Raw genomic sequence first — 13615 nt, 5'->3', positions numbered from 1 at the left:
AGGGAGTAGTCCAATGTGTATGGGAGAGAGTTAATTGTTTGAACACATGTGTTTCATCTCAGGACTCAGCTGTGGGATCAACACCTTTTGTAATAAAGTAAGAATGACAGGAATGGGCTCCTTGTGACAAGACATTGGCCTGAGCTTATCTGTTTGGCAGTGCATGGTGGTCTTTGTGTCTGGAGGAAATCCTGTTAGAGAGGCAGAGACACACACACACACACACACACACACACACACAGAGAGAGACAGGGTGGCAATGGACGATTAAAAAATAGCTTCTCACACAATGTCTGGGGTTGGAGAGTGTAGATCAGAAAATTAGCTTCCAGTATCACTCTTATCTTGTGGAAGGCCTTTGTACTGAGCAAACCCCATGAGCAGTGCATATGACCCTCCATTAGTTCCAAACTTGAACTAAGCAGCAGGTCTCTGATCAGATCAGGGCCTGGGGAAGGAACAGGGTCTGGCCCAAGGTCTTGTTCTGTCCACAGGATCAAGACGTATAGCATCATTTCCACATCCCAGCCTCTGCCACACAGCTATCACCCTAACCACAAGCCAAGGCCCTGTGTTATTCCTTTATTGGAGTTCTTCATTGTCGATCTAAAGAAACATGACATACAAAGCGGAGGTGGTCAAGCTGCTGAGGAGAAGCATTTTTTCCATTTGGAAATGCTTTGTCAATGACAAACCCACAGAGAATTATCACACAGCTCTACGGTTCCTTGGAGCTTTTAAGCATTTTACAACCTTTTATGATTTTCACTGCTCTCATCAGTGTTTTTTCCATTTGTAGCATTTTCAGCAGTTGTTTTCAGTAAAGGCTCTTAGCCTTTTAACATTTCTTTCCAACTTTAAATAAATGCTAATGTTGCTCTGTCACTCATGTGAATGTCTGAATATGTAACTGTTTTTTAGCATGTTAAACTATTAGCTGGTGCTGATGAGTCTTTTTCTCAGTTTTGATTATGGTATGCTGTTCTTCATCATCCACATCTAGATAACACTATATCATATTGCATCATAGCTTCTTGTATCGTGTTGCATCGTATCGTGAAAAGATGTGTGTGTGGGAACATAGTGAGCTCGTCCATGTGCCCTCCTCTTCAGCATATTTTCATGATGTTGCTGTGGTCAGTGGTTGGTGATGCTTGCAGTGTGAGAAGTCAACCATGTGTTGTCGGAAGGGTAGGGGGTGACTCGATGGAAAAACCATCTATCACAGCAAGAAAGGATTCACAGCACCAGGTCAGAGGTTAGGTATGGAATCAGACCCCCACTTCTTATTCATTGTCTAAATATAACTGAATACCACTGGATGCTGTTCTCAGTCCAAAAATATTTCACCACCCGATTACAAAAAAAATAACACAGGGTTAACACGACGTCACGTTTTTTGTGACTGAGTTGAACCGCAGTGTTGCAGCCGACCTGGAGTTGGACTGTGCAGTCGCCACATGTGAGTTCAGAATCTGTTAGTCATCAGGCCAGGCATATGGATATTTCCCCTGTGTCCAAGTCCTGCGACTCTGCAGCCAGAATGACAGGAATGTGAGACTGAGAAACAGGCCGTCTCCACCTTCAGGGTCCCTGGCCGACCTTATGTGATCCTTGTTCCTGGATTACATATCTACTTAGGTTTATTGGCATTTCCTGATAGACGCGCAATCTTTTACTTAATCCAGCTCCTCTAGCATATCAGTTGTCTGTCAGTCTGTCTTTGTCTGTGTCCTGGTGTTTTTACACCATGTGCCATGCCAGTAAATGTATCCTGGCAACATTCCCCCCCTCGGGGAGTGGGAAACAATTTCTACTGCTTCGGTGCTCACACTAAGGTGCTGCTCCCTGCCAGAGTGCACAGCTTACGGGCTCAAGAGTGTCTTTGCCCCCACTGTCTCGGCTTTAACAGGCTGACCTGGCTGCTGTCACATTAACCATCATATCAGCATTCATCATCGTCTCATCCCTGGTGCACCGCAGACCTGAGTGGACCTAAAGATGCAGCAGACACACACTGAAGCGGAGAGCTAAATATCTTGTGGCTGTGTGTGTTTGTGTGTTTTCTGTGGCCAGATGGCACCAGCTGGATTAACAGTGTGTGCGCTATTCCCAGATGAGTTCACATGTAAAGAAAAGCAGGAAGCAGGCCCTGTTACCTGAACTAAACAGCTTCTGCTGGTGATGTCATCTTCATCTTACTGAACAATAAAACAATCTTCGACTGTGTTAGTCTACAAGACCCAGATGCCACTTTTCTATATGAATCTTTTGGCACATACAGTGCATATTGCACGCATACGTACTGTATAACTCATATTATAAGCCTTTCTTTCATTCTTAAGGTATGTCCTAGATTGTCATTAGCCTGAATGGAAGAGATGATACTTCTCTCTTCCCAAGTTGTCCATGGCCTGTAGCCATACACTCTCTGAGGTTTAAAATAGCTCATTGATGGCCCCTCTGTCTTTCCTGGATTATTAGTCAATGCAGCCATTATGTGAGGCTTAATGTGAGTGATGTGCATTCATCAGCATGGCCACAGAAGTAACATGCTCACACAAATATTATTGTGAGCATCTGTATCTGAGTGTGCAGTGAACAAATATTTTTAGGATTGGGTTTGGTGTGTGCCAGAATATCTGATTTTTGAGCAGGTTGTGATGTAAAACACTCTCTGTTTTTTTATTCTATTTTCACCATTAATAAGCCTATCTCCCTCTGCTCCCCCCTCCCATATCCCCAGGGTCTGGGCGGGATCCCCCCTTCAGCAGATGGATTCACTGTAAGACAGAGAGAGACTCAGACGGAGTAAAAAAAAAAAAAAAAAAAAAAAAAAAACAGAACAGAGAATGAGAGGGAGGCACAAGCACACAGTGATAAACAAGACAAGACTGTGTTTGTGTCCACAAGCCTGTGATTTTGTATCTGCCCATGTGCTATTTCTTAAGGCCTGAATATATGGGCCAGTATCACTTAAGTCCACTGAGTCTCTGAGCCTGACCCCGCCTGTATGTGAATATTCAGTAGAGCTGGTTGAACAAAGCAGCAGCAGGGTGTGGTTTTCTCTGAGGTGGAAACAAAAGGAAAGAGCGTTAAAATTCAGAGGAATGTCGCAATGTCATCATTTAGAAAAAACTGTTGCCAGCACTCAGTCTCCATCATTTTGTTGTGACTTTGAATTTTGGATGAGTCTCTGTCGCAAAAAAAAAAAAAAATCAAATAGTGTGACTGCAGCTAACACACAAGTCAGTTTACTCGCATAAGAAAAAGTAAAATTTACCTAAATACTGTACATCTCAAGCATAGTTATTTGTGCATTGATGCCTGTTATGAAGTTCTAAATATACAAAAGATAAATGCATTAAAATTACCACAAGTTATCTGCCACATATGCTTTAGCTGCTGTTTAGATTACATTTACATTTTACAGATACATTTTTGGGGTGGATTGATCTGCTGTGCAAATATCTGTTGGTTTCTGCTCAGGACAAAAAGAAAGCAGTAGTTTTGATAAAAACTGAGACTTTATTTTTCTGTTTTGTGTCCAGCATCGTGGCCGGCAGTTTAGCGTACTAGTGTCAACACCAGGCTCTATTCGGAAAGGATTGATTTGTGCAGTGAACAGATTCTTTAATCAATCATGAGTCACATGTAGTTGTAAGTGGCATGAAATTATCACCAGCCATCATTAGAGCATTTAAATCACTAGTATTGATGACACTGTGTCCCCATGTGAAATGAACACTGTGATAATTGTCTGACATGCACAGATTGAAATCATGATCAGGGAGGAAAATAGCGCTTTAGTTAAAACCAATTTGTTGCTTGAAATAAATAACATTTACTTGATGGGTTTTGAATATGAACACAGAGCAAATCCATAGATTTAATTAGGTTTTTTTGGAAGTTGAAAATCAATAACAGTGGACACACAGTGTTACATCACTGGGTTGGGTCAGTCAGGCTTTTATTGGAGTCTTGTTGATAGTCTCACATGGGACAGAGACTGACTCCAGCTCCCATAGGGTTAAATGTTCCAGTATGTCTGATAGTTATAATGGACACTAACAGAACATTATTGCACTTCATAGAGATTGAAATTGAAATAGTAAGACGTATTAGAGTGTGTCTAAACCTTATCTGTTCTCTTGTTCCATCTTAGATTCCTTTCAGTCATATCTACAGGATGTTGTTTAGTCAGTAGATTATTTGGAAACAAATTTATGAGGAGATGAATAAATATTGATGAGAATTGCTTTGGCCATGAGCTCATTGACTTATCTCATAGGAATGAAGCCAACAATGAAACCAAGCAATAAAAGGCCACAGGGGGGCTAAACAGAGGAATGTGAAACCTCTTTTGATGCTGGAAACTCCAGCTCAGTTTTCTCTGCAGCATCTCTTATGTTTTGGACATGAAAAGTCCCTGAGGCTCACTCTGTGAAATCTGAACACAAAGTTATCCAGAGAAAATCAAAAACAAGGGTAATGTAATGTAACGTAGAGACAGACAAACACATAGCATATCTTCATATCACATACCTAGAGATGCACACACCCAAAAATATGAACAGAAAACCCATCTCCTCTATATATTTCCAGAGGACTGGTTAAGGTGCTTTCCAGGCTCACAGCTCATTGTGTGCATGTCTAAAGCAGCCATATTTGTTTTCCTCCTGTGAAACTCGAGGTGAAATGGAGAATTTAATCTTGTCGTGCAGCCTCTGCTAGCTGTTTGTTATCCTGTATTATCTTTGCCTCCAGCCCACCTTAATGCAACTTTGAACTTGTGCTTGGGGAATGTAAAGAATGCTAACACATCCCTGTGGTTTATTTGATTGGGTGTTGGACGCAACGTTTCTCCATCCATCCACAGAAAGTGAACTCAGATGAGAGAGTGGGTGATACTTTCTGTTACTTAAATGAAAGGAAGGATGAAGAGTGGAAAATGCTTATAATCATGTACATTTGTTTCCACATATATGAAAGAAAAACTCACATACACAGTGTTATCCTGTATAAATCAAGTGCTATGCTATACCCAGGTGTTGATGATGACATCAATCACATTAGGTGGCTGATGTAATCGAATGTAAAATGATAATGCTGATTAAGGATGTAAAACAAGTGAAAAGCCTGTTTGATTTATTAGTCAGTTAGGCCAATTTGAAAGAGAGGAGAGGGTGGGGTTAAAGCCAAATGTTTAGGGACATCTGGCTGTAAATCTGCAAGCTTCTGCTCACTGGATGACATCACTGCACAGGCTGCATTTTTTCCCCAAAGTCTTCACCCTCTCACAAACCTTAATACCACAAAAACATGTATCAACCCACAGATGACTGCATTGTTATTGTGCCTTTGTCTCAGCGTACGCCCATTCTCAATCGGCCGTCTAGGGCTGAAATGGACATGGCTGCCAGATCAGAGGGAGTTCATCATGTCACGTAATCAGGAGGCCTTTTCACCCCTTTATACAGATTCACTCCAGTTAATGCATTGCAGTAGGTTCAAAAGATGGAAACAACACACACACACACACACACACACACACATACGTAAATACAATGACAATTTAACACAGAATTAGCATTTCAACAATGCAGTCTCCTTCAAATCTTTACATATCTATAACATACAGGACATTAAACATACAGGATCTGTTTTTTCAGTCTCACATGTTGTCTTAATAAAAAATGACTAATATCCTATGTATTTATGTGTAGTGTATATTTATCCTATTAAATAATGTATTTGGAGAAGTGTACAAGAAGAGCAGATTGCATAATATAAAACAGCTTTGGTGACGAAGTGTCTTTTGTTTGATGGTAACAGAAGGGGCTTTCTTGTGAAGCCACTGATTTTGTTAAAGCTGCACAAATCAATATTTTAAACAATGGGTCAGATGACTACGTGTCAGGGTGTCACTTGTAATGAGAACACACAGATAATTATCAGTCCTCCTCAGCTTTTACGCCACATTTTAACATCTTTCAGCTCGGCTCAATTTAACTGCACTAAGAGCTCCATTTCAGAACATTATTTGTCCAATGCAGAGAGGATGGGGTACTTCAAATTCATTAGTTGCACCTTCAAAGAATCAACAAAACCCTTTCTACACTCAATCAGCAGCTCCCATAGAGCCCCAGCAGCCCCCCTTCCTCCCCTGTGCTGACTCAGCAGCTCTCTGAAACCCAATGTCTGCTCCCAGCTGGGACACAATTGAATATGCCAGAAGAGCCAGCAGTAATGCATTGGGATGCCACAACCCGCACCCCCTTGTCCATCAGTATTGATCTAAATACTGCTTCCCATCAAGTGACCAACATACTTGTACTGTAGTCTGTCTGCTCTCTTATCTCATGTCTCGTCCATTAGAGTCCTGATAGACAAAAAGTCTGTCTCTGTTGGTTTATGAGACTATTGTTCTGCTCACTCCTGTTTGATCCATTTCAAATTAACCATCTAAAATGGGCCTTGGGAGTCAAGATGAGGACATCCCCAGTGATCACATTGACATTGCACCTAATTGGCCTTGTTACAGGAGCTTGACATATGATAAATTTGTTGTTCAGAGACTAAGAAGTGAACCGAACAAATTGCTGAGAGAGGTCCAGGCATGTGTGAGACACAGGTTCTCTCTACCTGCCAGGTATGCCGATACAAGCAAGCACACATCAGGGACTCAGTCTGTTGTTTTAACCTCATTGATTCTCTTTGATCGCCTCTCCAATCTGCCTGTTATCCTTGCATTCATGCGCTATGGTCACAGTGGGAGACTGATGTTGTGCCAGAGGTTTGATTCACGTTTGTGTAAAAGTTGTCTGATTGCTTGGCTTCTGCACAAGTGGAGTTCAAACCCTGAAGCCTGTGGGTGTCGGCTGCCTTTGTCAGCTGTGAAAGAAGATAATGAAATGATGGTGCGTGTGTCTTGTTGCAGGTGATCTACCTACAGAGGGCGGAGCTGAACAGAGAGACGGTGTGCACGATGCACCCCAGCAGCATCCATGGAGTGGAGGACATGTCGACACTGGCAGAGCTGCATGAAGCTGCCATCATGCACAACCTCTTTCTGCGCTACCAGAGAGACAACATCTATGTAAGGCACCACACTGTCTCAGTCTGTGCGCACACACACACACACCACCTACCACCATGATGTACCTGGTATCTACGGGCCTTGTTGTGTTGTTCAGGAGTCTGTCTTCTCTCATTTCTGAGAAATGGCATGTGCAGCACAGCCTGACTGAGATTTCAAAGCACAACAAATCTCCAACCATCAAAAACATCAACAGGAAACATCAGTTTATTATTATTATTATTATTATTTGTACCACGCAAAGTAGCTGTACCATATGTTATGTTTTGAGTAAGGAGCGTGGCCCACACTTCCTCAGGCTTGCAATAAAACTCTTGCTATTACTCTGCAATTACCTCTGCACTCACCCTTTCCAGTGCTTGCATGTAATCACATAATGACACAGAAATATTCAAATACGAGTATTCAGTGCTCTATTTTCCTTTTAGAATGCAAGATCTCAGATATGTTTGTTTGACCTGGTCTCATACCCAGGATTATTTTCATGGGAGAAGTCCGCTGAGGTTCCCTCGAAACTCTATCTGGGCTTTATTAAAATAATCATTGCCCACACACACACACACACACGTGGTAACTATGTTTTTGGAAATCCTATCTCCTAATCTCATCCCAGAGGTTTCACCCAGTCTGTCTACATAGTATTGCAGAGCATTATGATGACCCACAAACACACTTTTGCAAGGCACTTTTCCCCAAAGCACATTACCCCGAGCAGGAGAAAAGGATCCTAAAATACTACCATCCTCAGCGCAAACTAGGCCATACACAGAGAGTTACTGACAACAGGTACCATGTCAGAGGAAAGAGACAGGAAACAGGGTGAATCTGCTAAACTAACATTATTAAGTAATTGTTCTGCAGGTCGCACAGGACAGGTCTTCTAGTGTAAAATGCATTTAAAGCATTTTTATTTCCTATCTTTTGCTGATTTTCTGTCTGTTTTTCCGTTCACTTCAGACTAACATAGGTTCGATCCTGGCTGCGGTAAATCCCTATAAGCAGATAGCAGGACTATACGACGGCACTGCAGTCGATTTGTACAGCAAACACCAGATGGGGGAGCTGCCTCCTCATATATTCGCTGTGGCCAATGAGTGTTACCGTTGCCTGTGGAAGAGGCACGACAGTCAGTGTGTTCTCATCAGGTGAGGTGGACTAAGCCGTACGTTATGGATTAAGTTACACATCCTTTCAGACTATCGGTATGAAAATAGTTCCCCCTGAATTTGATCTGGATGTGGAATTTACCCCCAAATGGGATGTATATCATTATATCATCTCTACCTCTCTCTGTCTGGTCGTGTATGTGGCGTCCTCAGTGGTGAGAGTGGTGCTGGGAAGACAGAGAGTACCAAGCTGCTGCTGAAGTTTCTCTCTGTGATGAGTCAAAACTCAGCAGGCACTCCTCTGTCAGAGAGGACCACCAGGGTGGAGCAAGCCCTCATCCAGAGCAGGTACTGTTTGACCACTGGCCCCCAACTCTTTGTCTGCTTAGGTTTCAGTTGTCTTTCTGAGGAATCATCACTTTTACATTTTTAAAGTTTAAGAGTAATAAACATGTTGTCTTTATTATTGTTTGTGGTATTTTTATATGACAGTATTAGGATTAGGTTGTTTGATTCTTGAATCATAAACTTTTAAGCTGTTAAGGTATATTTCGTTGTTAACTTTTATATTCATGGTGCTTTATTTATTTCAATATTGTCTTGTTGGTTTTTATCAGTATGCTGTGTTGAATATTCTGCCTGTCTGTCTGTCGTGCACTATGAACTCACTAAAGCAAGTTCCCTAACCACATTTGATTTATGGCAACAAGATAAACTCAGTTCAGCATCTTGTTATTCTTGGATGTCATCCTGGTGGTAATGAAACTGATTTCTTTGTCATGATTGATAGAGTCTCCACCAAAATTACATTATTGGCTGGGTGGGGAACCTCTGAAATACAGTTTAGACCATTGTGGGTTGCAAACATTCCCATTTAAAAACCATAGAATTTAGGGATTGAACAAAAACTGTTCATTTTGTTAGCTTCTCTTTGTGGCAACCCACAGAACTGATCAGGAAAAATTTCATTCATATATCCAAAACGTTATAGTCACTGACACAGAGGAAAAAAACACTAGAAAATACAGTTAGGGACAATCACTACATAAATTTAAAGGCCCCTTTGGCAGAGGTAAGAATACAAACAGATTTTTTGATTTTCTAAATTGTCTCTCCTCTCTTTCCAGCCCCATCATGGAAGCATTTGGGAATGCTAAGACTGTGTACAACAATAACTCCAGTCGCTTTGGGAAATTCATCCAGCTCCACTTTTCCCAAAATGGAAACATTCAGGGAGGCTGCATCATTGACTGTATCCTTCAAAAGATCACTCAGATATTCTGTAAATAAATTCGATCTCTGTAACATATTGTCCAGAGGACACTGTTCCTGAAAGTTATCATTGTTCTCCCTGACGATCAGTAATCAGATTTGCTGGAAAAGGTAAGTCTGTAAAGTGTTGAAACATTAAGTAGCCAACATGTGATAGTCAGCAGTAAAATCCATTAAATAGTAAAATACATTCTCTTCTAACCATCCTCTCTTTCCAAGAACCGTGTGGTTCGACAGAATCCCGGAGAAAGAAACTACCACATCTTCTATGCACTGTTAGCAGGGGCTGACAAAGACCACAGAGGTTTGTTTTTAAATGAGTACTTCAAGTTTTTGACCAAGTGTCACTAAAATCATGGGTTATAAGAGCACTAAAACCTCCCCCATTTTGTAATAGCAAGTCACTAACTAAATTCAAACAGCTGTAGATTTAAATGATAAATTATTTTAATCATTTTAATGGTAGATAGCAAGGTCTGACAGGTTACTGTACAAAATAAAATATAAAGAAAAATAATGAAAATCAAACCAACAATGTGAATAAACAGGAGCTAATGTTACATTTTTGTGGTTGAAATGTTTATCTCTACCTCTGCCAGCTATCTCTAAATCTATGGTCAGCGCTGTTGCCTTTGTGTAGTTCAGGATGAGCTACCACAAAGTAAGGGATATGCCAAGGTTGAACAGAAGATTTGGTTGTCTGTTTATTGCGCTGCTGTGCATAAATATTAAGTTTATTTCATTCATTGTTAATGTCTTCATTTCTCTGTGTTGCAGACATGTACTTTCTGTCTGAGGGTCCCGAGTCATATCACTACCTGAGTCAGTCAGGTTGTGTGCAGGATGGCAGTCTGGACGACAAGCAACTCTTTGACAGTGTGATGGTACGTGGTTTGTTTACCCTCCAGAGGGCGCCATAACCCTTTATCATGAGGGGTTCTGAGACTGAGAGTTATCCTCCAGAAACTTGGGGGAAACATGTGATATGATTGTGCTAGTTTTGTTGTTTTATATGTGTTACAGGTTGTATAACTGTGACTGTGTTGTGTTACAGGAGGCTTTGAAAGTGATGGAATTCACTGAGGAGGAGATCAGGAGATGTGTTCAAGTTACTCTCTGCGGTCCTCCAGATGGGCAACATTGAGTTCATGACTGCTGGTGGAGCTCAGATCACTTCAAAAGGGGGTAGGAGAGGGCATTATATATCTATATACAATATACACAATGATTTATTAGATCTACACACAGTTGCTGAAACTTTGTAAGACACAGATGAGCAACAATATAAAATTCTGCAGATGCTTTATCTTTGTAATTTCTGATCAGTGTTTCAGTAGGTTCCTTGGAAATGGAGGTTTCCAATACTGAATGAATCATGGATAAATGTTTAAGAAAGGAAATTCCTTTTTTACTTGTAACTGAGCATTAAATTACATAGTTACTTCCAGGACTCCTCTCAGGAAATCATTAGAAAATGATGTGGCAATTACAGACCCTTAAATTAAAATGTCACTGAAAATACTTATTCTAATGGAAAAGCGCTCAGTGTTTACCAAACAGATTCTCCTTTGGGCAACTTAAATCCATGCAGTTTAGATTCTAGCCTATTTTCCTTACATTTTCAAACATTACAACTATAACAGGGAAAGGTGTGTGTGAGAAACTGTTGCAAATGAAGTGCTGAACCAAACAGATCCCAAAAGTATGTGATGTTTATCAAACTGTGGTAAAATATTTTATCAAACTCTGATGCTTATTTAAGGGAAAACTTGGAACATGTGGCTTTAAGTGGTTAATGAGCCTTTATTTTATTTCTGCTGGAATTTATTGTGAGTAACCTCTAATTTTGTAAAGAAGATCATAAGTTCACCACTGATGTTGGACCACTCTGCAGTTTTCCTTATGCCCCTGGGTTTGATTGACACTGTATGAGCAGACAGGGTACTGAACAGGCTGTAACATGAGCTCAAGGCTCCTTTGTTCACTGTGTCTGACCTCTTTTCCAAAGATCCAGTCAACTACAGTGACTGCAGAAGCCCACTGAAAGGAGTTTCCTATAGATGGTATAGGATCACAGTCTATATATTTCAGCTGTTGTTCGAAATCAATAGGAGTCACCTGTCTGAGCTCTGTGTTTGTTATACATTGTGTAAGCGTATACAGTATCTATGTCTGTGTGTGTTTCAGTGGTCAGTAATGTCAGTGATCTGCTTGGCCTGGACTCCTTCCAGCTGTCAGAAGTCTTGACCCAGCGCTCCATGATCCTCAGAGGAGAGGAGATCTGCTCACCCCTCACCGTGGAGCAGGTAACAACACATCCAAACCCACTTCCTCCTCCACCGCTCATTAAATAATCATACAGCAAACACAGGGCAATCCTGCTTTACCACCGTTATTACCCAGATTTCAGTGCACTATCATGGGATTAGGTGCTGGGGATTGTCTACACTGTCAAGCCACTGAAACATACAGTAGATGCCTGTTTGTCAACCCCAGTCCTCGCCCCTCTCCCTCCCCTGTCCTGGTGACACACACAGCCTTTCTCCGACGCTCTCCCCCACATGCCTCTCTCTAGATCCCTTGCGTGACTCCCAGCCATTTCCTGCTTTTTGTCTGCCAGATTCCTGGCACAATAAAGCCATCATGATAGTGATCTGAGTCAAAAGCACAATAGAGCCAATGACTGGGGCTGAAGCGAGAGTCTTCTCCTCTGGAGGCAGCGCAGCCAGACACCCAAAGATGTTGGTGTAATAATTCACCCGTCTCTCTCTCTCTCTCTTTCTCTCTCTCTCTCTCTCTTCTCTTTCTCTTTCTCTTTCTCTCTCTCCCTGTCTTTAATTAATGTGAATATTTCACAAGTCTTCATCTGCATGTGTTTTCCTTTTTACCATATGCCACAAGAACACTCTGACGCATGACACAATCCTTTTTGTCTGAGCTCAAACTTTCGGCCCACTCATACGCATAAATGTCAGTGAATATGCAGAATGGACCTTTAGCTATTATCACAGGGACACGAAAGTCACAAGAAAGCTTTTCACCACCAGACAAAGAGCTTGTGCTGTCACCCTGCCGCTGCTTGTTCTGCCTGGCCTTTGAAGCAGCTTGTCTCTTAATAGAGTTCATTATTCCAGTCCTGGAGTCTGTAAGAATGGCTTCTTCTCACAGCGGCCAGGGGTCACCCACCCCACGACTGCTCGCTGTGTCCACCCCCCCTCCCCCCTGACTCCCCCTTCCCCTCCAGATCCTGGACAAACAGCCATTCTTCTCACCCTTGTGACGGAGATCCTGGAGCCACCAGCACTCTGTTCACACCCGCTAGTTGCAAGAGGTGACTGGGCATGATGGATTACTCAAAAGCCCAGGAGCATTGTTGCCCCCAAATACAGTACACACCGCCACACTCGTGTTTTGTTTTCAGTTCAAGCACAATGCCTGTGGAGGAAGTGTAGCTGGCAAGCTCAGGCTTTTCATGCACATGCACTGATGGTGTCTGGCTGAAAGGCCGACTTCACGGCAGCTGGAGAAAACCCTAGCTGGGTCAAACAGCGAGTAGAAATAGATTTTGAAATGAGCTACCTCTTCAATCAAAGGCACAATGTCTCGAGTTTTGATAGCTGACAAAACGATCACAACTCTAAGTCCACTTACTTTCTTGTTCTGGATCTTATCACATAGTATTACTTAACAGACTGAGTTCGCTTAGTTGTAACAGATCTTCAAAAACCTTCATCTGGTTTAAGCACCTTTTGGACTTCACGTCCATTTTGGCTTAGATGGTGAATTTGATAATTCAATCTTTACCTTAGAACCTTGGAAAGGTATGACCACATAACAGTGTCCTTATCAGCAGATTTATTTTTTTGCTCTGATAGTGTTTAATTATCTGACAATCAGCTCTGTCTAACCTGTATGGTGACAAAAATGTGAATGTCCTCTGTCAGTTGAGGAAGAATCATCCTCATTGTATAAAGCTGCATGAAATATATAAATAAGTAAATTTCCTCAATATGTGGCTCAAACCACTGCCTGTGCCTGCCATTTATCACTATGCTCCTGGTTGGACTGTATGACCTTTCTGCATCTGTGCGAGGGTGTAATAGAGTAGGTGTTGTTTCCTTGTGTAAAATGTATAAAA

At 41.7% G+C, this 13615-nt stretch overlaps 1 protein-coding gene across 1 annotated transcript in view; it reads left to right on the top strand.

Moving 5' to 3' along the window:
* Positions 1 to 13615, top strand: part of myo10l3 (myosin X, like 3) — a 53727-nt gene that overhangs the window by 14408 nt on the left and 25704 nt on the right. The window contains 10 exon segments of the mRNA XM_018702373.1: positions 6941 to 7099; positions 8057 to 8244; positions 8419 to 8553; positions 9333 to 9457; positions 9575 to 9588; positions 9697 to 9781; positions 10255 to 10361; positions 10532 to 10573; positions 10575 to 10662; positions 11665 to 11783. Of these exon segments, the coding sequence (XP_018557889.1) occupies positions 6941 to 7099; positions 8057 to 8244; positions 8419 to 8553; positions 9333 to 9457; positions 9575 to 9588; positions 9697 to 9781; positions 10255 to 10361; positions 10532 to 10573; positions 10575 to 10662; positions 11665 to 11783 (1062 nt within the window).

Source organism: Lates calcarifer, linkage group LG1, assembly GCF_001640805.2.
Source record: "Lates calcarifer isolate ASB-BC8 linkage group LG1, TLL_Latcal_v3, whole genome shotgun sequence".
NCBI lineage: Eukaryota > Metazoa > Chordata > Actinopteri > Centropomidae > Lates > Lates calcarifer.
This window is presented reverse-complemented; position numbering and strand designations above follow the sequence as displayed.